At 48.1% G+C, this 25,588-nt stretch overlaps 2 protein-coding genes across 2 annotated transcripts in view; one reads left to right on the top strand and one right to left on the bottom strand.

Annotated features, from left to right (window-relative positions):
• The window catches only part of UGT8 (UDP glycosyltransferase 8), a 40,456-nt gene extending 37,104 nt beyond the window's left edge, over positions 1-3,352 (bottom strand). The window contains exon 1 of the mRNA XM_081208122.1: positions 3,332-3,352. The gene's annotated coding sequence lies outside the window, so the exon portion shown is untranslated. The remainder of the gene's footprint in view (positions 1-3,331) is intronic.
• Positions 3,353-3,369: 17 nt separating this feature from the next.
• On the top strand, positions 3,370-25,588 carry LOC308594453 (uncharacterized protein; the record flags this gene model as incomplete). Its single annotated transcript, XM_081207522.1, has 3 exons — positions 3,370-4,241; positions 15,291-15,391; positions 25,167-25,588. The coding sequence occupies 3 exons, from the start codon at positions 3,370-3,372 to the stop codon at positions 25,586-25,588; spliced, it is 1,395 nt and encodes a 464-aa protein (XP_081063648.1).

Here is a 25,588-nt window from a genome sequence, read left to right on the forward strand (position 1 = left end):
GGTGCCTTCAGGGCAGGACTTTGGGCAGAAGTTCCTAGTCCTATCCAGCAAAACGTGCATGCCCTCCCCCATGCAGCATGACTGCTTCACCACATTATCAAGTATAGGAATAAATACACATTATTATCTCAAGCTTAGTTTCATTTTTCCTGGCTGCACCACTAAAACAAGGTAACTGGCAAATCTGTCACGTTCTGTGCCTATTTATCTGCTCAAACATCAGGATGAGTCAAGAAGAATGTGTACTTTTCCTTGAAGTAATATCTACCTCCCCTTTATATGTGGTTGATCATATATAAAAATATTCTCTACTGTACCAGCCTGAAACTGGTACAGCAAAATCTCAAGAGAACAGCCTGTCCCACGGTCTACCCTGAACAGCAGAAGCCAGAAGGGATTCAGGTGTGGCAGTGGATCTGCAACTCTCATCATCCCTCAGGGCATGGTTAGCATTGTTCTGTAGGACTGGAGAGATGTAATTTCAGATAGCCACAAATTGACCTTGTGCCAGTCACTATTTCTCAGGCTATGCAACTACACAGGGTGCTTGTCAAGATAGCATTTGGCAGTATCTTTGGAGGAAAGATAGAGGATACGAATGTGGTACATTAAAAATAAATGATTATGTTATGCCACTATTTCTATTTTGACTAATATAAATTCCAATTTTTTAAACAAATCATAATCCAGTAATGTCTAGCAACCATCACTGGAGGGGTCTATCAAGAAATCCGCAATCCTTTTTTATTTGTGAGATAGTTTTGGTTGAACTTAATTGCATACTGTATGGAAGGACAAGTTAGCAGCCAAAATATTTTAATCAGAAAAAAAAGATTGCTTAAGCGAATTGAAGAGCTATATGTTCCTACTGTATTTAATTATTTCTTTGGCTATTTACTGTATTCATTTTTATGCCAGTGCCTAAATATATTCAAACAAAATTGAATACTTCACTTTCAATGTCACAACAAAAATGAATCTGTATCTACCAATATCTACACAAAATTAGTTTTTAAACAGTGATAAAAGTACAAGTAGGCATATTGTATTAAAAGGCATTTTGTCATTCAAATACTTCAATTCCACAGCTCCTATACAAAAATAATGAACGCTTTGCATGACTGGCAAGGATTCTGGCATTACGGTTCTAAGAAGGACAAAGAATGTGAAGAAACGGTAGCATTGGAACAGATGGAGAGGAGGTGCTTACTGCAGTGGTGCAGCAGAAGCAAATGAGCAAAGTCAAGCTGTACCTGGGATTTTAGTTCTCCTAAAGCCTTTGCAACACACTCTTCTTCTTCTTTAGAGTAGACTGTATCTAGATGGTACCTGTCCTGTATTATTATTATTCCACACAGTCTGTTCCTTTTCCAAATACCGTATATAGCTGAGACTAGCATTTTGTCAAGGACCCATCATCGGTTCCCACATGAAGCATCATCTCTCTCTCTACAAGCCAGGTGTGTTCAGCCTAACAATACACATTTGAGTTTGTGCCATTCAGATTTTTTCAGATACACCTTCCATTCTACCCTTCTTAATCAGATCAGGGGAGCAGTGCAACTCAGCACTAGTTAATTCCCTATATTCCAATGCCCAGGGCTTTTTTCAGCCAGAACTCACCAGAACTCAGTTCTGGCACCTCTCAGGTGGGAGCCATTACCATTGTAAGACAACAAGGGAGGCATTCATAGTGAGTTCCGGCACTTCTTTTTCTAGAAAAATAGCACTGCCTACGCCCTTTCTGTATGCATATCCCCTCCAATGACAACTGTCTATAATCCCCCCAGAACACTTTCAACTCCTGCCTGCAATACTGGACCTGCTCCTAGCAAGTTCAAATAAGCCCTCTAGTTCACCCCACCATGCTTCTGAGCTACTGATCTCACTTCCATACAAGCCTGCTGCCCAAGAGAGGCTCCCCACACCCTCTTTCTTTCTTCTTCTACTGGCATTACATATCCCAAACACAACGTATAGACGCCCTAGAAATAAGCTCTACTTCCAGGTCTAGCAGCTCCACCCCATCTGTTCATGGCAATGGCACTAAGTTTTGTTGTTGTTCCTGGGAGACCAGCATCTTTCCCTCCCCAAAGATATTCTCCCTTTTCTGAAGCACTTTTTAAAACAAAGCCCCTCATTCCCCCCCCCCCCGCCAGCGGGCTGTTGGATGCACAACCATGGGCATAACCAAAGGGGGCGGGGAGGGCAGCTGCTCCCCCCCATCAAACAAACGAACAAATAAATAATACTTAACTAGCCAATCACATGGCAGATAGCTCAATTCTGCCCCCCCAAAACACATAAAGCCTGCCCTCCTGCAGCCATGTACACAGCCTGCCTCTACTTCCCTTAATGTACTCTTTCGTCCAAATCCTCATCCGTTCTTTTCTTCCTCCTCCAGAAACTTCCAACTTACTTCCCCAGACACAAAACCCCCTTTTTTCTGGAAGCAACCCCTTCCCCCCCTCCACGACCCCCTACCCTTGATGCCTCCTTCCCACGGGGCCCCGGGCTTAACCCCTCTCGCTGCGCCTCAGGCTCCTCCCTCAGGCACCGTCCCGCCAGCCAAGGGCAGCCGGGAGTTCAGTTGCGTGGGGAGAAGGGGTCTACGACTGGGGAAATGAGTGGAAAGTTTCTGCAGGAGGAAGAAAAGAGCGGGCGAGGATTTGGACGAGGCTCCTCTCAGAAGCAGCCCTCTCCTAGTCCTCCTCGGCGCCCTCCGGCCAACTTCCTCGCCCGAGACACGCGCGCGCATATATATACATACTGTACATATATACTGTATACACAAACTCCCGGAGTGGAAGGAGACAGACGCGCGCGGGGACACATAATAGATACAAACTCTTGCCTCTCTCTACACACACACACGTAGGGAGAGAGAGCAAAACACACACATACACACACCCCGGACTGGGATACTAAGCTGTGTGTCCACAACTCCCACCCACCCCTTCTCCCTCCACAGCACACACGTGATGCTCTGTCTCCACCTGCGGTTCCTAAGCTACCCGCGCCCTTCAATTTCCCAGCGCGGCGTCGACTCCACCCATGCCCCCCGGCTTCCGTCTCCCCTCGGCGACCCTCCCCAGCCCTCGTGGCCAAGTGCGGGCTCGCAGGCAGGCAGGCGCGCGCACACACACAACCCGCTCCCCGGGCGTGCGCCCGCCCCGCCAGCCAACTTTCCCACCTGCCCAACCCCTCTTCTCCAGCAGCGACGCCTGTTTCACCTTCAGCATCCCCTTCTCGCAGCCTCCCTTTCTCTTGCCAGCGCCAAGAGGCAGTAGCAGCCGCCGCGGTTTCCTGCAAAGCTCCTCCGCTTCCTTACCTCACTGCAGGACCTGATCCCCTGCCTTTGCCTCGGAAATGGGGGCGAAGAGAGCGTCAGAGAGGATTAGGGAGCGTCTAGCCCGCGGCGATGTCCCGCCCGTCCTCTTTAAACACAATGGGCGTTTGCTGCTCTTTTCCAAATCCGCTACGGAGGCGTCGGCCGGTCCGGGAGAAGCAGCCGATTCCCTTCGCTCCCCTTGGTGTCTCTTCCGCTATCAGCCGCTGTACCTGATGCGGAGCTCGGCTGCTGCCCTCGGGCTGGAGGAGGAAGCAAGCAAGGGGGTGCAACTTCAGGGTTCCCTCAACTTCTCATCACTTGGGCGTCCCCTTGATCTCCCTCCTCCTCCTCCTCCTCCTGCTGCTGCTGATCGCCCCCGGGCTTCAGAGCTGGGCCCTCAGTATCAGCTGCGCACATGGACCGCTCGTGACATTGAGAGCGCACCTCCCAAGCACAGCCGCGCGCTGCACCAGCGAAAGGTCCCTGGAGAGAGACGGGAAGGTCAGGCAGCTACTGCTACTGCCGCCGCCGCCGGGTCCAGGTCTCTCCAGGAAGGAGGAGATCCGTTTCCCCTCCCCCTGCTCCCACGCCGACAGCCGCTCTCAGTGGCCCCCCCGGGCACCTTCCGATGGCATGCACTGACCCCGGCTCCCAGGGCAGCAGCAGCAGCAGGGACAGCTCCATGGGGCAGCCCCTATTCCCACCTCCCAGCGGGCGGGACCGAGCCTCCCTCCCGCTCCAAGGCGCCTGGCCACTTACAGAGGGGCGCTCTCGGGCAGGAGGAGGTGTCAGCGGAGCGAGGGATCGGGACTCGGGCGAAAAAGGACACCACCACGCAGCTGCTTCCAGACGCTGCACGGGGCTGGCGTCCTGGTGGGGTGGGCTGTCCCATCGCTGCAGCACCGAAAAGGTGATCGATCAAAGCGGGGTGCAAATAAATGGGAGGGGCGGGTTCGCCTGATTCATTGGTCCCAAAGTATTAGCGAAAGTGTCGATTGCATCTCGCCGAGCAGCCCAGCATCTTGGTGCAGCAGCAGCAGCACCACAAGCAAAAGGATGCAGCGTTGTCCTGCATCCTTCTGGCTCCAGCGAGGCTCAAAGTGAGAGGAGACGGCGCTAGGTCCGCTTCCGAGTAAACGCAGGGTGCTCGGTCTACAACACCCCAATGCTGCTCGCGTTTGATCCCTTTGCAACGTGAAATTGAAGTTGGCTGGAATGCAAGTTTGAATTTTAAAATGGTTTTTTGTCCACAGGTTAGCACCATAAATGTATAAGACTCCAAATTTTTGACAATCTTTTTAAAAGTAAAAAACATCTTACACACGGAAAAATATGGTACATCATTCCAGTAAACCCAAACCCTAGAACTTGCATCACATCACTCAAGATGCAAAATCAGCATCCTTTGCATGCAAAAAGTCCCACTTTCCCTAGCATCTCCAGGTAGTGCTGGGAAAGAGTCTGAAATGCTGGAGAGCTGCTGCCAGTCAGTGTTGACAATATTGAACTAGATGGATCAATGTTCTAAACTGCTATGAAGCAATTTCTGTTTGTTTGTTTTTTGTTCGTTTGTTTGTTTAAAAAATAAGTAACCAGGCCCTTCTAATATGCTTCAAAGGTGGATTCTTGTCATGGACTGGCTGCGGGGGGGGGGGGGCACCAGTTGGGGAACCCCCAGGGGATGAAGGCTCAGAAGCAGAAGATTGGTGGTGGGATGACAAATGTGTGGTCAGAAAAGGAGAAGGGAGCAGACTGGGAAGATGAGGTACTGGAAGCTGAAGAGGCAAGAAGGGTTAGTGAGCTGGAAGAGGCTGTGGCAGGAGAGGAGCCGGACTAGGAGACACAGATGAGGCAGGCTGCTGAAGAACCCAGGGAGTCTCCCCCTCCTGCTGCAACCCGTCCTCCCCCCACCCTCCCAGAACATGCAGAGAAAAAAAGAGGGAAGAGGAATGAGAACAAGAGATGAAGCTTTTGGCTGCTGGGGAAGGAACTGGGGGATGAGTCTTAGAGAGCGGTGGGAAGGCGGAGACCTTCAGTCCTTGCAATAACTTCATTGGGGCAAAACCTACTGGGAAGGATTGTGGGTAGCTTGAGTGTGCTGGTCCGGGGGCGGGAGGTTACCGCGTGGCGTGGTCCGTGTCCGGTCCGAGACTGAAGCGGGGTCCAGGGCAGGGAGTCGGGCGTGGTCAGGAACTCTGGCAGAAAGCAGGACAGGGTGCCGGCAGGAACAGGTAACCGCAACCTGGGACTGGGCTGGCTGGCCTTTATTTCCTCTGAGGCATAGGGCGGCCCAAAGGTGATCTATGGGCGGCCCATAGGGCGGTCCACAGGTGACTCGCCTCTCCTGGCCTGGAGGCAAGCACTCCTCCTGCAAGAACTTAGTTACCGCCACCTCTCTGCCATGAGCCTCTGCAGCTCAGGAGAGGCTGGAAGGTTACTGCACTCAGAGGCAACCTCACCTTCCCCTGACAGGGCTGGGAGAGGAGCACCTGCAGGCAATGGGTCCTTGATCACCTCCGGAGCCAGAGCGGATTCAGCTGGTGTCTGCTCCTGAGGATCCGGCACAGGTGAGGACCCTTCAGGCTCAAGCCCCAGCCCCAGCTCAGCCGGCCCTGGAGGCGGGGACTCCTGTGCAGGCTGGGATTCCTCAGGTTCAGCCTCTGAATCAGATTCCCAGGCCATCACATCAAGAGGCGTAGCAAACCCAGTTGGTACCCGGTGCGGATTTTTTTTTGTCACTCCCCCCCCCCGCCCACATCGACAGCTTGGGGTAGGCTTGGGAGTCGCCCCCCTTCCTATACCTCTGTGCCTGACACCTGCGACTCCCAAGTACCCTGAGCTCCTGCTGGCAGCGGGGGGGGGGGGTGTCCCACCGCCATCTGTATGGCGGTCCAGCGGCGCCAGTGGCAAACCACTATGTACAGCACATGTGCAGTGTCGTTATGCACCACGCATGCATGTGACACCACCTATGTGTTGTACGTAGTGGTTAGCTGTTGGCGCTGCCCAAGAGCTGTACGGATGGTGGTGGGGTCCTCTGCTCATGGCTGCACTGGCGGCCGTGGGATCCTCTGCGTGTGGCTGTAGTGGCAACGGCGGCATCCCACCGCTGTCTGTATGGCGCTCGGGTGACGCCGGTGGTAAACCGCCATGTCCAGCACATGTGCGGCGTTGCTGCATACAGCGCATGCGTTTGACACCGCACATATGTTGTACGTAACGGTTTGCTGCCGGCGCCACTCGAACGCCGTACGGACGGTCGGATCTTCTGCTCGCTGCTGCAGCCGCGAACAGAGGATTTTCCACATGCGGCCGCGGAGGTGCAATGGCTGCTCACGCCACCGCACTCAGGCTGGGGCGGCAGGGCAAGCACCCCGTGGGGTGCCTTCTTGCCACCCTCCCACAGAACCCGGGGTGCACCGCGCCCCCCCCTGCAACGCCACTGGGTAGCCTTACAGGATGCCAGAACTCAGCCCAGGAGAGCAACCATTTTGAGCAGCACTAATTCAGTTGCATTACTGACTTGCAAAATGGCAGGGGAAGCCAAGGAGGAGGCAAGCGGCAGAATCCCTCCTCCTAAAACCTTCAGAGGACAGTTATCATAGCCTCTTCCGCTTTACCAATGTAAGTTGTCACAAAAGAGAATTTTCTTCACAGCACCCACCTGAGCACTGGCTGCTTAGCAATAACAAGCCTTTGGCTTTACTCATTTCTGAGCTGTTGCAATGTTGTTTAAATATTTTTTTTTATTTTTTTTTATAATAATTTTTATTACGTTTTTTTCCAAATTACAGATAGAAAAGAAAGAACATAGACAGTAGAAAGAAAGAAAAAACAGAAAATCTCAACCATTTCAACAACTTATTTCAGATTTCTGTCGGACTTCCCCACATCTCCCGCATAATGCATTCTTAACAATAAAGTTATCAGCAAATTATAACCTTGTTTCATGTGTTTCTTTTTACTTTCAATTGCAGTTTAAGTTTAAATCTCTTGTTTTCCATTTACTTTTAAAATATAACATATTGTCATTTTTACCCATTTAAACCTTGATTCTTTCATAAAAATTATCCAATTTCTTATGTAAACCATTTTTGTTGCTGGGGCTGACATTCCAAATCATACGGCATCTTAAGATTCATATAACTTATAATACTTTTGCAAATAGTCCTTAAATTTTTTCCAATCCTCCTCCATTGCTTCTTCTCCCAAATCTCGGATCCTTGCAGTCATCTCGGCTAGTTCCATGTAGTTCATCAGTTGCGTCTGCCAGTCCTCCAGTGTGGGCAAATCTTGAGTCTTCCAATGTTTGGCGATAAGAATCCTTGCTGCAGTAGTAGCATACATAAAAAGAGTTCTATCCTTCTTTAACAGGCGAAGTCCCGGCAGACTGGAGGAGGGCAAATGTTGTCCCTATTTTCAAAAAGGGGAAAAGAGAGGACCCAAATAATTACCGCCCAGTCAGTCTGACATCAATAGCAGGGAAGATTCTGGAGCAGATCATTAAGCAAACAGTCTGTGAGCACCTAGAAAGGAATGCTGTGATCACCAATAGTCAGCATGGATTTCTGAAAAATAAGTCATGTCAGACTAACCTGATCTCATTTTTTGACAGAATTACAAGCCTGGTAGATGAAGGGAACTCAGTGGATATAGCCTACCTTGATTTCAGTAAGGCATTTGACAAGGTGCCCCATGATATTCTTGTAAAGAAGCTGGTAAAATGCGGTCTTGACTCTGCTACCACTCAGTGGATTTGTAACTGGCTGACTGACCGAACCCAAAGGGTGCTCATCAATGGTTCCTCTTCATCCTGGAGAAGAGTGACTAGTGGGGTGCCACAGGGTTCTGTCTTGGGCCCGGTCTTATTCAACATCTTTATCAACGACTTGGATGATGGACTCAAGGGCATCCTGATCAAATTTGCAGATGACACCAAACTGGGAGGGGTGGCTAACACCCCAGAGGACAGGATCACACTTCAAAACGACCTTGACAGATTAGAGAACTGGGCCAAAACAAACAAGATGAACTTTAACAGGGAGAAATCTAAAGTATTGCACTTGGGCAAAAAAAATGAGAGGCACAAATACAAGATGGGTGACACCTGGCTTGAGAGCAGTACATGTGAAAAAGATCTAGGAGTCTTGGTTGACCACAAACTTGACATGAGCCAACAGTGTGACGCGGCAGCTAAAAAAGCCAATGCAATTCTGGGCCTCATCAATAGGAGTATAGCATCTAGATCAAGGGAAGTAATAGTGCCACTGTATTCTGCTCTGGTCAGACCTCACCTGGAGTACTGTGTCCAGTTCTGGGCACCACAATTCAAGAAGGACACTGACAAACTGGAACGTGTCCAGAGGAGGGCAACCAAAATGGTCAAAGGCCTGGGAACGATGCCTTATGAGGAACGGCTAAGGGAGCTGGGCATGTTTAGCCTGGAGAAGAGGAGGTTAAGGGGTGATATGATAGCCATGTTCAAATATATAAAAGGATGTCAAATAGAGGAGGGAGAAAGGTTGTTTTCTGCTGCTCCAGAGAAGCGAACACGGAGCAATGGATCCAAACTACAAGAAAGAAGATTCCACCTAAACATTAGGAAGAACTTCCTGACAGTAAGAGCTGTTCGACAGTGGAATTTGCTGCCAAGGAGTGTGGTGGAGTCTCCTTCTTTGGAGGTCTTTAAGCAGAGGCTTGACAACCATATGTCAGGAGTGCTCTGATGGTGTTTCCTGCTTGGCAGGGGGTTGGACTCGATGGCCCTTGTGGTCTCTTCCAACTCTATGATTCTATGATTCTATGATTCTATGATTCTATGATTCTAACACCTTCTGGCCGACAATGCCCAGGAGGAATGCCTCCGGTTTCTTAGGGAAAGTGTATTTAAACACCTTTTTTAACTCGTTATATATCATTTCCCAGAAGGCCTTCACTTTTGGACAGGTCCACCAGAGGTGAAAGAATGTCCCTTCAGCCTCCTTACATTTCCAACATTTATTATCGGACAAATGGTAGATCTTAGCAAGCTTGACTGGGGTCATGTACCACCTGTATACCATTTTCATAATGTTTTCTTTCAAGGCATTACATGCCGTAAACTTCATACCGGTGGTCCATAACCTTTCCCAGTCCTCAGACATGATGTTATAACCAATGTCCTGAGCCCATTTTATCATGGCTGATTTAACTGTCTCATCCTGAGTGTTCCATTTAAGCAGCAAGTTATACATTCTCGATAATAGCTTGGTCTTTGGTTCTAACAATTCTGTCTCAAGTTTCGATTTTTCCACCTGGAATCCTGTTTTTTTATCTAGCTTAAAAACCTCATTAATTTGGGCATAATGAAACCAATCTTGCACTTTACCCTTTAACCTTTCAAAGCTCTGCAACCTCCAGTTGTCTCCAATGTTTTCTATTATTTCCCAATATTTCGGCCAACCGGCCTCCATATTGGGTTTTTTCCGAGCCTTGGCCTCTATTGGTGATACCCACCTCGGGGTTTTGCTTTCTAATAAGTCTTTGTATTTTTTCCAGACCATAAATATTGCTTTCCTGACAATATGGTTTTTAAACATTCCATATGTTTTTGCCTTGTCATACCACAAATACGCATGCCAACCTAGCGAGTTATTAAAGCCTTCCAGATCTAGGACATCAGTGTTTTCCAACAAGATCCAATCTTTCATCCAGCAGAAGGCTGCAGCTTCGTAATATATCCTTAAGTCCTTAAATATTTTTTTTATTTAATTTATTTATTTATTTAATTACTTACAGCATTAGCATCTATTTCTTCAGCCAAAACGAATTCCAGAACAGCTTAAATATGATCAAACAAACAAGACAGATCCTACCTGGAGGATTACTGTTAGGTTGTGGGTGAACATATCAGACAACACAGCGATTCTTCAAACAGCTCTTCTTTATTCTGAGGCCAGAACTGAACTGAGCTGAAGGGCTCAGTCAGCCTGCTTATATAGAGCTCCAGTACCTTGTTACTGTAACAACTTTCTAAAACTATCCAATCACTGAACGTCAATTTCAATCCTTCATTTGCATAACTATCTACAGTATCCCCCTGCTGGCCCAGGGGAGAACTTTAGTACATAACATTTACCATCTTAATCCCATAACACAAAAGGGAAAAGGGACATGGAGGAAAGAGGAAAATCAAAATTATTCACAATTACCTTCTGCCCCACTCTTTCCAGGCACAGGTGCATGCTTAAAAACTCTGTGTCTGAGCATGGTCTTTTGTGTGTGAGGATGTTCCCCCAGAGCTTTCCCCGCAAAAATAACAAAGAGGATAATGGAGTCAGCCCACACTTTTAGTTTAAAAAAATTAAAACTATCCTAAATTACATGAAGCAGAAATTCTAAGAACGTAAAAGCTAGAGAGTTCCAGAAAAACATCTACTTCTGCTTCATTGACTATGCAAAAGCCTTTGACTGTGTTGACCACAGCAAACTATGGCAAGTTCTTAAAGAAATGGGAGTGCCTGATCACCTCATCTGTCTCCTGAGAAATCTCTATGTGGGACAAGAAGCTACAGTTAGAACTGGATATGGAACAACTGATTGGTTCCAAATTGGGAAAGGAGTACGGCAAGGCTGTATATTGTCTCCCTGCTTATTTAACTTATATGCAGAATTCATCATGCGAAAGGCTGGGCTGGATGAATCCCTAGCCGGAATTAAGATTGCCGGAAGAAATATCAACAACCTCAGATATGCAGATGACACAACCTTGATGGCAGAAAGTGAAGAGGAATTAAAGAACCTTTTAATGAGGGTGAAAGAGGAGAGCGCAAAATATGGTCTGAAGCTCAACATCAAAAAAACGAAGATCATGGCCACTGGGCCCATCACCTCCTGGCAAATAGATGGGGAAGAAATGGAGGCAGTGAGAGATTTTACTTTCTTGGGCTCCATGATCAGTGCAGATGGTGACAGCAGTCACAAAATTAAAAGACGCCTGCTCCTTGGGAGAAAGGCGATGGCAAACCTAGACAACATCTTAAAAAGCAGAGACATCACCTTGCCAACAAAGGTACGTATAGTAAAAGCCATGGTTTTCCCTGTAGTGATGTATGGAAGTGAGAGCTGGACCATAAAGAAGGCTGATCACCGAAGAATTGATGCTTTTGAATTATGGTGCTGAAGGAGACTCTTGAGAGTCCCATGGACTGCAAAAAGATCAAACCTCTCCATTCTGAAGGAAATCAGCCCTGAGCGCTCACTGGAAGGACAGATCGTGAAGCTGAGGCTCCAATACTTTGGCCACCTCATGAGAAGAGAAGACTCCCTGGAAAAGACCCTGATGTTGGGAAAGATGGAGGGCACAAGGAGAAGGGGACGACAGAGAATGAGATGGTTGGATGGTGTTCTTGAAGCTACTAGCATGAGTTTGATCAAACTGCGGGAGGCAGTGGAGGACAGAAGTGCCTGGCGTGCTCTGGTCCATGGGGTCACGAAGAGTCGGACACGACTAAACGACTAAACAACAACAACAACAAAATCAAGTTTTGTTTTGTTTTTTTAAAAAAGCAAAGTACAATAAAATATATGGTAATGATGATTCTTCAGTTTAATATATTAATCTTATTATATGGTCTTTAACGTTAAGTCAGCACAAATGTCAATTGAGATCTTAAGTGCATCGCTGTTTGCTCCAATTGAGCTTTAAAGAGCAAGTTATCATGAGAAAAGGTCCAGAGGAAAAAAGAAAAAGGGTGCTCAGACACAGAGCTTTAAAGCACAGATCAATCATACCTGGAAAGGGCGGAAGAAAGGTAATTGTACCTCACCTACAATTAACCAGCTAGCATATTCAGGGGTAGGAGGTTCCTGGTGGAGCTTGGCCTCCAGCAAAGCTGATGAAATGAGCTCTGTATTGAGGCAGTCTGATGCAATGGCTGCCCTGAGGTGACCCCTGATGGGAAATGAGGCCTGACAGAGCTGGCCTGTCATAGCAGAGTCAACGGAGGAAGCTCTGCTTTTCAGCACCCCCACTATTTCAGATAGGTTGCAGCTATGAGTTTTGGCTACACTGACCCCAAAGTCGGAAGAGCTCCTGAACAGAGATGACATTCGATTCCTTACATAGTTTTCCTATGTCTCACCCCCACTTTCAGACCCTCAGAGCCGGAAAGCAACTGACATTGAAGCAGTTGAGGGCCCCTGTTCAGCAGCACCTCTTCCTTCCATGAATTCAGGCCTAGACGTGTGGCAAAGGGGCTACTCAGCCACTATGGCTTGACCTTTGCACTGACTGGTAGCACCTTCTCTCTGACCTTTGGACGCCATCATTCAAATCCAGCAACATCTGGAGGGCACCATGTTGACTGCCCTTGCCCCATGGCATTCCACACTATTTTGAAAGAGCCATTAAGTGGCTGCTTGGCAGTCATTGTTGCTCATGGATGCCAAGCAAGCTATGGAGAAGCTATGAAGGTATGAACCAAAAGGGTTGCCTGGGTCCTCTCCTCCTGGCATTTTATTATGTGGACTGCCTTTTCCGTTCAATGTCTCTGAGGCAGAAGAAGCATGTGTTTGCTCTCACTCTTTTCTTGAAGCAATTAGTCTCCTTCCCCATGGAAACGGCCTAATCGATGTACTGAGGCCTAGCAAGTTTTGTTAAGAACCTGCAAACTGCCCATTTGAGTGGAAGGTTAATATTTGAGGGAGGCCCTTCTGCATCCTAGTAGCGTGTGGACTGATTGGCTGCCCTGAGGTGACAGCACTCATTGTGGCCGGTTGGAATGAAGGGCTGTAGGCCTAAATAGCTTTGCATGTGGAATAAATAACTGGTCCTCCTTAAGAAGCTATTGTCTCTTTGTTGGTGAAAGCTGGAAGTGCACTTCAGTACTGATTGGAGAGCAAGTCCAGCCACACCTCCCTGTTCTGAGAAGGCAGAGCTACCTTTACCCCCTTCCTATCACAAGGTTCAGAGTTGGAGTGTGACAAAAGATTAATGGCTGCACTGAGGCTCAACTTTTCAAGTACAGTGGTGCCCCGCAAGACGAATGCCTCGCAAGACGGAAAACTCACTAGACGAAAGAGTTTTCCGTTTTCGAGGTGCTTCACAAAACGAATCTCCTATGGGCTTGCTTTGCAAGACGAAAATGTCTTGCGAGTTCCTGCTGGGTTTTTTTCCTTTCCCCCCCTTTTTCTAAGCCGCTAAGCCGCTTATCAGCTGATCCTATAAGCTCATAAGCCGCTAATAGCGCTAATCCGCTAATCCGTCAATGGGCTTGCTTCACAAGACGAAAAAACCGCTAGACGAAGAGAATCACAGAACGGATTCTTTTCGTCTTGCGAGGCACCACTGTAACAACAAAATGGAGAAGAAGAGCGGTGGTGTGTTTTTCCTTCTGAGCAAACGCCTTCCTCCCCGCCCTGCTCCACTCCCAGATGAGGTGCAGGGCTGGAGTGTGGCAGGAGCCGAATGGCATCACAAAGGCCTAGTTTTCAGGTAAGAACAAAATGGAGGGGAGCGACTACTTCCAGGTATCGTTGTCTCCTAAGCAGCTGACTATCATTCCCTTCAGCATGCCAGCACTACCACTACTGCCCTATAAGGGCTTCTCTACAAGTGTAAGGATTTATATCTGGTGTAAGGATTGCTGTTCCTTACTAAGGTTTTGAAAGGGTTCTTTATAGGGGATATTGTTTTGTGTGCAACTGCTTTCCAACGTGATTGGGTTAATGCCCTTCTTTCCTTGAGACCAGCTCTCTCTAGAATAATAATAATTATAATAATTTTTATTATTTATACCCAGCCCATCTGGCTGGGTTTCCTCAGCCACTCTGGGCAGCTTCCAGTACATATAAAAACATAATAAAATGGCAGACATTAAAAACTACCCAATAAAGGGCTGCCTTCAAATGTCTTCTAAAAGTTGTATGTATCTGTTCCACATGCCACATTTAATGTTGCATGACATCAGGTGTGGGGCAGGCGGGTTGGATGTGAGGAAACTGGCCTTGTGGGCCAAACTGGGACCCCCGGCAACCCTAGGTAGGGGTGTGGGCTGGAGGTTCCCCACCCTTGCTGTAGGGAATGGGCCTGGCACTAGTTTAAAAAGTTGTGATTACTACTAAAAAGATGGCCTAGTCAAGCTGAGGCCTCAGGTATTAAAGTGGCACTATCTCCCAGGTTTATAGGTCTTGGCCAAAGGAAGCTGTGGAAATGTTTTTCTGGTCATCAGGTAATAGAACATACAGGTCCATCCACACTATATTCGAGCACCCAAATTCTAGAGCAGTGTTTCCCAACCGGTGTTCCGCGGCACACTAGTGTGCCGTGAGACATCGGCTGGTGTGCCGTGGGAGGAAGGCGGGCGAGTCGGGCGGTGAGAGGCGGCGGCGGCGGCGAGGATCCGCGTCGAGCCGGGGGCGGCTCCGCGGTGGTGGTGCCGAGCGGCGGGGCAGCGCGCGCAAAAGGGAGGATCGCGAGACAGCGGAGGAGGAGGAGGCCGGCATGTCCGGGCAGCAGCAGCAACAACAGCAGCAGCAACTCCCGCCGCCGCCCCCTCCTCCGCCCGCTATCGCCGCCACCACCACAACAGCCGCCGCCGCCTCAGCTGCCCTCGCTCTGCTGCCTCCTCCCACCCCGGCAAGGGGGAGGGAAAAAACTTTCGCTTTTGTGCGTCCCTCCCGGCGTGACGCTGCGCGCTGACGTCACGGGGCGGGGCTTTAATGGTGGTGTGCCGCGAGATTTTTTTCCGGCTCACAGGTGTGCCGTTGCCCAAAAACGTTTGGGAAACACTGTTCTAGAGGGTAGTTTGTGCATCTCTTCTTCACATGTCTCTTCTGACAGGACACCACAGGGCTCATATATCTTGTCCCAATGTATTTATCTGTAATTGATAAATGTTAATCTGCTAATGGTATTTTGTTTGTAAGTTATTTCTGTAATGAAGTCAAATTCTGTAACTTCATGTTTCTTTCTCTCTAGGAATGGCAAAAATGTATTTTCCTTTGGTCCTGCCTTCTACCTGGTGGAGTTAACTTTTTTCTGTTTGCTGCATTCTCTACTGATCAGAAGAACACTTCACAGTGAGTCCAACTTTCCATTCTTACTCTGTTTTGTGCCTAAGTGCAAAAGTTATAAACATGCCCCACCAAGTGTGAAGAATGTGCGTGTGTTGAATTAGTTGTCTGTCTCTCTTTAAAAATTGGACATAGAAACCTGATCTGTTCATGGCTGCTGTGTCCTTCACACTTGATGGGTTGTGCATGAGTATTTTGTACTTGAGTAAAAGAGGTAAAGTGAAAATCCACACTTAGACTTCTAGCTGTATGGTGATGTTCATGATCCGAAACGATAAAGCAACAGAAGTGATGACAAAGGTTTTTTTTAAAAAATAAATAAATCCATAATTTGTCAAAAGAACATCTGTTGCATATCTATGATGAGCCACTCAATCAGCAAACACAGAGAAATATATTCTGTGATAACTAATAGTTCTGCATTTCCCCAAAATATTAATAATCAAGATGTAAATGATGCTTATTTCAGTCCTAACAAAAATCAAACTTCTTTAAAAACATCCTAATTTTGAAAACTCAAATATCTGATCCTCCACTATTTTGTATGAAAATCTACCCTGTTGGTGACAATCACATAATGATGTATGTGGAGAAAATTATTTATTAAATAATAATTTCTATTAGAGCTTTATTTGTGTATCAAAGTATGCATCATTTTCAGGGAATGTCAATCCAATCTAATTTCACGGAGATTCTGTTTAGCATGGAGATTCTTGGGCATCAATTTATATGTTTAGACAGTGAGCATCGCAAGTGAATTGTGCATTTTGTAAGGTTTATGGCGCCCAGATCCCCAGCTTGTGCCAATAAGAAGACAGTTACAAGCTTATTCTCTGATATTATTCTCAACAAAATAAGCAGCACTTCATTTACTGTTGCTACTGTTTTTTCCTGATTTCCTTGTTTTAAAAAATGATTATATAATTCAGAATGATTATATATTTGCTGAGAATAGAGAACTCTTAATTATCTGAGCCTTAAGGCTTGTTTCACATGTGCAATTAGTACCTATATAATAATTACCATAACAAGGAAATGCTTGGGTGAAAAGCAAAGCTAAGTAACAATTACATTTTTAATGGCTTATTCATATTATATACAACTTTCTGGTGTGACTGGTAAATATTGTGTGGTTTAGGACACCAGAATCTCAAGATCTGCTTTTCCTTACATGAACCTGAAATTCATCAGAAGCCTTTCTCCATATGCCTCATCCAAGGGATAAGCAGAGCAGAGCAACACAAGAACAGACTTTTTCAGTGGTGTCTTTCTGCATCCACATTTGACAAATGCTCTCTATGAGGAAACATGCCTGGCATACCACGGTCAGTTTTTAAGCACCAGGCTGAGCAGGGCTGGCAGATTGAAGCAGTGACCTCAGGTGGCAGAATCCTTTGGAGCAATGCCCCTGCGAGTGCCTTGCCTGCTACTGCCAGGGTTGCACAATGGTGGCTTGCAGTAAGATCTCGCTGGAAGCAGCTATGTGACCCAAGCAAGTGCAGCTGTAGCAGGGAAGAGCATCTTCCCATTTTACCTCAGATGGGGAATAGGACTGGTCGCCCCTGAGGTTGAAACATTTTGTTTACCCAGATTTTTGGTGGTTATGTTTTTGAGATCATACTTGTTGTTGTTGTTTAATTAAATTTGTATTGTGCTCTTCATCTGAAGATCACAGGGTTGTTCACAACATAAAAATACAAAATGACAACACAAAACGCGTAATTTAAAAACGCACCATTGTTACTTTGCTGGATCTCATGATTGGTTTTTTTAAAAGACTTATTGGCTTTTATCTAGTTCAGTGTGCTTTTTCCTTTAGTGGCCAGCCAGATGCTTATTTGAAGTGCAAAAGCTGAAACACGAGGACAGTGGAATCCTCTGACCATTGTTCCTCAGTCCCTGATGTTCAGGTGCAAGCTACTTCTGATCCTTGAGACAGCAGTATGCTTTTCATAACTCATAATGATTGATGGCCTTATTCTCCATGAATTTGTCCAATCTACCGTATTTTTCGCCCCATAAGACGCACTTTTTCCCCTCCAAAAATGAAGGGAAAATCTGGGTGCGTCTTATGGGGCGAATGCAGGCTTTCGCTGAAGCTTGAAGAGCGAGAGGGGTCGGTGCGCACCGACCCCTCTCGCTCTCCAGGCTTCAGGAAGATATCCGCAGTCTAGGCAGCCCTGTGGGAGGTCCCACAGGGTTGCCTAGGCTGCGGATAGCAGCCTGCTTCTCGGAGCGTCGGGCGCCCTGAAGGCAGAGCGCCCGACGCTTCGGGAACAATTCCGCCGCCCAGGCAGCCCTGTGGGAGGTCCCACAGGGTTGCCTAGGCTGCGGATAGCAGCCTGCTTCTCGGAGCGTCGGGCGCCCTGAAGGCAGAGCGCCCGACGCTTCGGGAACAATTCCGCCGCCCAGGCAGCCCTGTGGGAGGTCCCACAGGGTTGCCTAGGCTGCGGATAGCAGCCTGCTTCTCGGAGCGTCGGGCGCCCTGAAGGCAGAGCGCCCGACGCTTCGGGAACAATTCCGCCGCCCAGGCAGCCCTGTGGGAGGTCCCACAGGGTTGCCTAGGCTGCGGATAGCAGCCTGCTTCTCGGAGCGTCGGGCGCCCTGAAGGCAGGGTGTGCAAGGCTTGGGGCGGCAGCGGACTGCTTGCGCGCACCTAGAAGCTTGGGGCGTGCTGAGGTCAGCGCGCCCCAAGCTTCTGCATGCCGGCAAGCAGTCCGCTGCTGCCCCAAGCCTCCCGCACCCGGCAGGAGGTCCCGCCGGGTGCGCAAGGCTTGGGGCGGCAGCGGACTGCTTGCGCGCACCTAGAAGCTTGGGGCGTGCTGAGGTCAGCGCGCCCCAAGCTTCTGCATGCCGGCAAGCAGTCCGCTGCCGCCCCAAGCCTCCCGCACCCGGCAGGAGGTCCCGCCGGGTGCGGGAGGCTTGGGGCGGCAGCGGACTGCTTGCGCGCACCTAGAAGCTTGGGGAGTGCTGAGGTCAGCGCGCCCCAAGCTTCTGCATGCCGGCAAGCAGTCCGCTGCCGCCCCAAGCCTCCCGCACCCGGCAGGAGGTCCCGCCGGGGGCGGGAGGCTTGGGGCGGCAGCGGACTGCTTGCGCGCACCTAGAAGCTTGGGGAGTGCTGAGGTCAGCGCGCCCCAAGCTTCTGCATGCCGGCAAGCAGTCCGCTGCCGCCCCAAGCCTCCCGCACCCGGCAGGAGGTCCCGCCGGGGGCGGGAGGCTTGGGGCAGCAGCGGACTGCTTGCGCGCACCTAGAAGCTTGGGGAGTGCTGAGGTCAGCGCGCCCCAAGCTTCTGCATGCCGGCAAGCAGTCCGCTGCCGCCCCAAGCCTCCCGCACCCGGCAGGAGGTCCCGCCGGGTGCGCAAGGCTTGGGGCGGCAGCGGACTGCTTGCCGGCATGCAGAAGCTTGGGGCGCGCTGACCTCAGCACGCCCCAAGCTTCTGGATTAGCGCAGGGGTCCGCTAGCCCTGGGAGAGGCGCCGGCTCTCCCACGCTAGCGGAGACCTTGCCGGCACGCAGAAGCTTGGGGCGCGCTGAGCTCCGCACGCCCCAAGCTCCTGGTGTAGCGCAGCGCACCTGGGGGGGAAATAAAAATTTTTTCCTTCATTTCCCCCCCTAAAATCTAGGTGCGTCTTATGGGCCGGTGCGTCTTATGGGGCGAAAAATACGGTACCTTTAGAGCCATCTTAATTTGATGTCCAACACCATGTTTTGCACTAGCAAACATTGTATTTTAACTATGGATCTGGTATTTAAAATCTGGTGTTACATGGAGTGCTTTCCAGTCCTCTGGTAAGGAGGCCACATACCCACACCCATGAGGGACAAGTTACCATAAGAATACATTATTATTTAGACAAGCCTACCCAGATGCTTGGAAGTTTGGATGAGTTTTATTTATTTATTTAGATTTTTTTTAAAAAAAAACAATTAATGATACAAATCTCATTCATCAAGTTATTTACAATTATTCTCCTTCCCCTCTTCTGGACCTACCTCAACTCCCCCTGTGCTGAGTTATTTGGTTTTATTTATCGTATCCTGCTTTTCCTACACAAAAATAAAATCCCTTATCATTTCTCTGAAATATCTGTTACTCAAGTGAAATTGTGAAGTTTATTCAAATCCTGCCAGTGGTGCAGAGCAGTGGCATAGCGTGGGGGGTGCCAGGGGTGCCAGCCGCACCGGGCGCAAAATTTGGGGGGGTGCGTTTGGCCGGCCCTCCTCGACGAAGCAGGAACCCCACTGTCCTCGGACCTCCTCCGAAGGCTGGCGGTGGGGCGGAGAGACCTCCTCCCCGCGCCAGCCTTCGGAAGGCTGCTCCGAAGCCTGGCAGTGGGGCGGAGAGACCTTCTCCCCGCGCCAGACTTTGGATGGCTGTCCTGAAGACTTGTGGTGGGAGCAGTGGCGTAGCGTGGGGGGTGCAGGGGGGCCTGCTGCACCTGGCGCAACATCTGGGGGGGCGCGGAAGAGACTCGTGTGCTAAAATCCACATGTTAGGGGGCGCAAATTACTTGCCTTGCCCCGGGTGCTGAGAACCCACGCTACGCCACTGGTGCAGAGTGCCTTCTATCAGCTTCGGCTGGTGCCCAGCTGCACCACTGTGTTGCAGTTGTGCTGCATGCACTCCCCCCCCCTTATTCCTTGCTTACATAAAAACACTGTGTAATCTGGAATGGCTACCATGTCACAGTGGATTTCCAGTGCTATATGAATCAGACAAGGAGTAGCCAGTGTGGTACCCTCCAGATGTTGTTGAACAAAAACTCCAATCAAACCTGACCATGTGTTGTGTTATCTGGGGCTTATGGGTGTTGTAGTCTGGATGGCACCACATTTGCTACCCCTGAATTAGACATAGGCCCTGCTCTGGTGCATATTGGGAAATCAATACAGATCCATCAAGCTCCTAGTTTTCAAGGACTGTGTGCCTGCTTCACTGAACTATGTCTTTCTGAGGAACTTATTGCAAGCGGCTGAAAGAAATGGAATTTCCCCCCAAGTTGAGACCGAAGAATTCCCTTGAAAGTTTCCCTTCAACTATAATAGGGCCTTGGAATGACTCCTTCATCAGGACAACATAGTGTCCTGAAAAACACTTAGCTGGAATACTTAACCTTCCACATCTACCAGATAAAATATGTTTACAAAGTCACACCCTAGAATGGTCTGGATTCTATGCTTTGCCTAGGTCAGGCATGACCAAACTTGGCCCTCCAGCTGTTTTGGGACTACAGTTCCCATCATCCCTGACCACTGGTCCTATTAGCTAGGGATGATGGGAGTTGTAGCCCCAAAACAGCTGGAGGGCCAAGTTTGGCCATTGCTGGCCTAGGTGGTGGATGTTATAAAACTTCCTACCCACATTAAGTGTTTAGTTTCAGCTACTGTCATGCTTAATGAATTGTTGTCAAAATGTCTGGGCTGCAGTATCTGAATATTTCTCTTCCTAATAATAACTGACCGTATGTGTTTCTTAGGATAAACACATTTGCAGAAGATTATGAGATCTATATTTAGGATTAACACATTTACAGAAGATTATACAATTAAGATTAAGATTAAATAACTGTTGCCACATCTTTGTATTGTGTAAAAGAGATCTTCACCTGCAACAGGATGTCTACTGCTAGTATTCAAGTGATTAAACAGGAGCATAGGCAGCTGCCTTTATTGAGTCAGAGCATTAGTCCATTTAGCTCAATGTCTCCACCAGGTATGGGGAACCTTTGACCCTCTGGATGTTACTGAACTACAGTTCCCATCAACCCTAGCAAGCATGACTAATGGTCAAGGATGATGGGAGTTGTAGTTCAGCAACATCTGAAAGGACAAATACTCTAACTAGTCTATGCTGACTGGGAGTAGGGAACATTCCCAGCTGTAGCAGGAGATGCTGGGGAATGGAACCTGATGCTGTACCATGGAACTTCAGCCTCTTCCTTACAAATGATTATCATGTTGAATTCTAGACTATGTACTGGAATATTAGACTCAAAGCATATATACACAACTTTCTTGCACACATGCACTGGTTTGGCTGTAAAATAAGAGTTGGGGTTATGCTAAATAGACTGCATGCTCCATTTAACCTCAAAAAAATGACATTTCCCCTTTTATAACCAAACCAACACATGTATGTTTAATTAACACAACAGGTCAGCTTTGACCTTTATTTAGGGCTTGTCCACACTTCCACTGATCCCAAGGAAAAGCAGCAGGACAAGCGGAAGTGTGGACAAACCCCTATGTAATCAATAAAGGTAAAGGTACCCCTGACCATTAGGTCCTGTCGTGAACGACTCTGCAATCCTAAACATGTCTGCTCATATGAATGAATGAATTTACTTTATTATGGTCACAGACCAGCATAAACAAAACATCTAAATAAATAGCATCACAATATCTCTAAGCGGATAATTATTAAATTAATTGGGAACAAGAACCAAACGTAGATTAAAACATATACATAGAATACCTGATTAAGCATAGGTAATGGATGAATAAAACTGATAAGGAAAATTTAAAGGAGATCAGTTCAAAAAGAACAGCTGTATGGGGTGGGTCTTCCGAAGTGCGGATCTAACAATGTGGTCCTTCTATTGAGGACTGATTTGTAGCATAAACCATCCTTCGACGAAAATCAGGCAACTAAATATGTGACTTCTGGGCTTTTGTCCTGTAATAATGGGGAGGTGTAGGGTTGTTCTGAACACCCAGGGAACTTATATAGGATGGGGTGGATAAACCTAGCTCGAATGTCTGTGTAATACTCGCAATAAAGTAGGGCATGCTCCGTTGTTTCCTCCTGCCCAGTGTCTGCTCATAAGTAAGTCTCAGTGAATTCAACAGGAGTCATCCCTAGACCAGGTAAATGTGTGTGTGGGGGGGGATGTCAGCCCACATAGTAATTTTAACAAAGTTGAAGAAAATTCCCATGGATAAAATATGTATGAAGAAGAGCAAAATTCAAAATCATGAATTTCATTAGCTATTTTTCTCCCCCTATTTCTGTTGTTATGCCAATTAATTTCACTGGACTTAGTTTCTTAAAGGGCAACATACAGCTACGTTCTGTTAAAGGGCAATGCACGATTGCCACAAATCTATCGAGCTGTCATCATAAACAGTCAGATAGATAGTATAGTTCCTGGTGAAAACATTGAACGGTGATGGCAACATCAAATTGATCTAATCCTGGGTGTTTTTATAATCTGAAGGGATTACTTTAAAAATAATAATAAATGCTATGGTGGAAGCCAGACCCTTTCCAGTTGTGTTTGAGTACAGAGTAGAAACCCATGCTCAGATATACTCTCTTTTGTATTAAGATTGTTATATCTACTTAAGTGCTGAGCCCAGGCAGTGAAGAAACGTGCTCCAGTTTCCTAAGTACACTAACGGTCAGGGGTACCTTTACCTTTACTGTATAGTTATAGGACACAAACTCAGATTAAGTGCCAAAAACCTCTGGAATCTTGGCACTTAATCTGAGTTTGTGTTCTTTTGGAATGAGGCACATCAGAGACTAGTGTTTTTAAGAAATAGTGAAGAAACGTGCTCCAGTTTCCTAAGTACACTAACGGTTAGGGGTACCTTTACCTTTACTGCATTGTTATAGGACACAAAGCCACTCCCGACATTCGGAGGGGAGGGGTTGTGGGCGCACGCCCCATTCACACCCTTGCGGGGCTGGCTGCAGCCCCGCGGGACTTGGGGAATCCCGGGATTCATTAGGGTTCATCATTCACCGCGCCAGCCAACTGGCTGGCGGCGGGGGTGGGACTTGTAGGGGGCATTTAAGGTCGGGGCAGCCCACGCTCGCCGCTTTCTTTTCTTTCAGCAGCTGCTGGCAGTTCCTGCAATTCTGATCAGTTTAAATTGCTTAGTTGTCACAAGGTACTTTTGCTTTCTTGATCATAGCATTAATCCTTCATTCATTGTGCTGCTGGAGCCATTTAATTCCTTGGAGTTGCTTGAAGCATTAATAATTCTTTACGGGGCCGGGACAAATTAAATCATCTTGCTGCCTGATACCAATAATTCATTCAGGGGTTATTGCTGAAGGAGCTGTCTTCGCCTTTAAATAATTCATAGGTTTAATTAAAAAGTTGTGTGAGATGTGTTTAGGTGGCCACCCTGCAACGACCTGCTACAAGAATAAGCAGCAGCCCTTTTGGGGCAGCAGGGGTCACTCTCACCAGGGAAACCAGGGTGCCCCCTCAGGCGTGTCAGGACCCTCCCGCGGCACAGTGGGGAATCGCTGCTAATTTGTCCCTCGACCTAGCTCACTCTCCTATTAAACTCCATCCCTTAAAAACACTCTTAAATCTATATCCCAATAGGCAAGCCGCCCTTCTTCTGTGGGAAGGGTTTTCCCAAGGGTTCAGAATTCCAGTCGCCTTCACCCCCAATTCCAGTAGCCCCCCCCATCAAAAGTCAGTTTTGGAGAGACCAGACATTGCCATGAAAAAGATTCAGAAGGAAATTTTGGCCGGCAGGGTGGCTGGTCCATTTGCGGAACCTCCCATTGATCAGCTGCATATTTCACTGCTCGGCATTGTCCCCAAAAAGGCCCAGGGGAAATTCCGTATGATTCATAACCTTTCTTACCCCAAGGGCGCTTCTGTTAACGATGCTATCCCCCAGGAGCTGTGCACGGTGAAGTATGCATCCTTTGATCAAGCAGTGAAGTTGGTCCGGGGTTTCGGTAGGGGCACCTTCCTGGCAAAATGTGACATCGAATCCGCTTTTCGCCTTCTCCCAGTCCACCCTGAGGACTATTGCTGGTTAGGCTTTAAATTCCAGGGTGCTTATTTCATCGATAAAGCGATGCCCATGGGGTGTTCAATTGCCTGCGCTGCCTTCGAGACTTTCAGCACCTTCCTGGACTGGGCGCTGAAGTCCAAAACTGGTTCCGGAGGGGTGGGGCATTACTTGGATGACTTTATTCTGGTCGCAAGTAATGCAAATGACTGTTCGGCCTTGCTGCATGCCTTCAAGTCTATGGCTGAGAAGCTGGGCGTCCCTTTAGCAAACGAAAAGACCAAGGGCCCAGTCACTATGACTTACCTGGGCATTGAGCTTGACACAATTGCCCAAACATCTCGTCTACCTACTGAGAAGTTGGTTGCCCTAAAGGAGCATGTATCACTGCTATTGCCATTAAGGAAGGTTACCCTCAAGCAAATTCAATCACTCTTGGGTCACCTTAACTTCGCGTGCCAAGTGGTTTCCCCCGGTCGTCCCTTTTGTGGACGACTGGCAAAATTGTCAGCAGGTTTAAGGTTGCCACATCATAGAGTGCGTCTCTTGAAGGCAGTAAAATCGGATCTCGGGGTGTGGCTGAAATTCTTAGACGACTATAACTGAATATCACTTTGGCAGGATAGCATGGCCCTGCAATCCAATTTCCAGGTGCATTCAGACGCAGCAGGTTCTCTGGGTTTCAGCGTCTACTTTAGAGGGCAGTGGTGCGCACAGCGATGGCCCTCTTCATGGCAGGGAAAACCCATACTTCGCTATTTAACATTCTTAGAATTCTTCCCTATAGTAGTTGCAATGCATCTATGGGCCGAGCAATTTAAAGACCACAGGGTCTGCTTTTGGACAGACAACCAAGCAGTGGTGTCTGTTTTAAATAAGCAATCTTCTTGTTCGCCTAGTGTAGCGTCACTTTTACGGTATTTTGTCCTTTCCTGCCTTCAGCTAAACTTATATGCCTCAGCCAAATTTGTACTGGGTATTGATAACAACATTGCAGATGCTCTGTCTCGTTTCCAGATGGATCGCTTTCGCTCATTGGCACCAGATGCGCAGTAGCTGCCTCAGCTGTTTCCAGAGCACCTCTGGAGTATTGGCAACAAGAAGTGATAAAGGGAGTATTGTCAGCAGTTGCTCCCTCAACCCTAAGATCCTATAATAAGGCGTGGTCAGATTTCACATCATTTTGCCAGAAGAAAGGGCTATTTAAGCCAGGCAGGCCCCCGGCCAAGTCGGAGGTTTTAGAATATCTAGTGCGCCTCCGCGACTTAGGGCGGGCTCCCAAAACCCTCAATATTCATTCCGCAGCAATATCGTTCTTCTCCAAAGTTCTGTTCTCAGTCGACCCCTGCGCACACTTTGTGGTACGGAAGTTTCTGGAGGGCTGGCGTAGGTCACAACCTCCTAGCTCCGATAGCAGAAGAAGAAGAGTTTGGATTTGA

This window comes from Podarcis bocagei (assembly GCF_964188305.1).
Source record: "Podarcis bocagei genome assembly, chromosome: 9".
Lineage (NCBI taxonomy): Eukaryota > Metazoa > Chordata > Lepidosauria > Squamata > Lacertidae > Podarcis > Podarcis bocagei.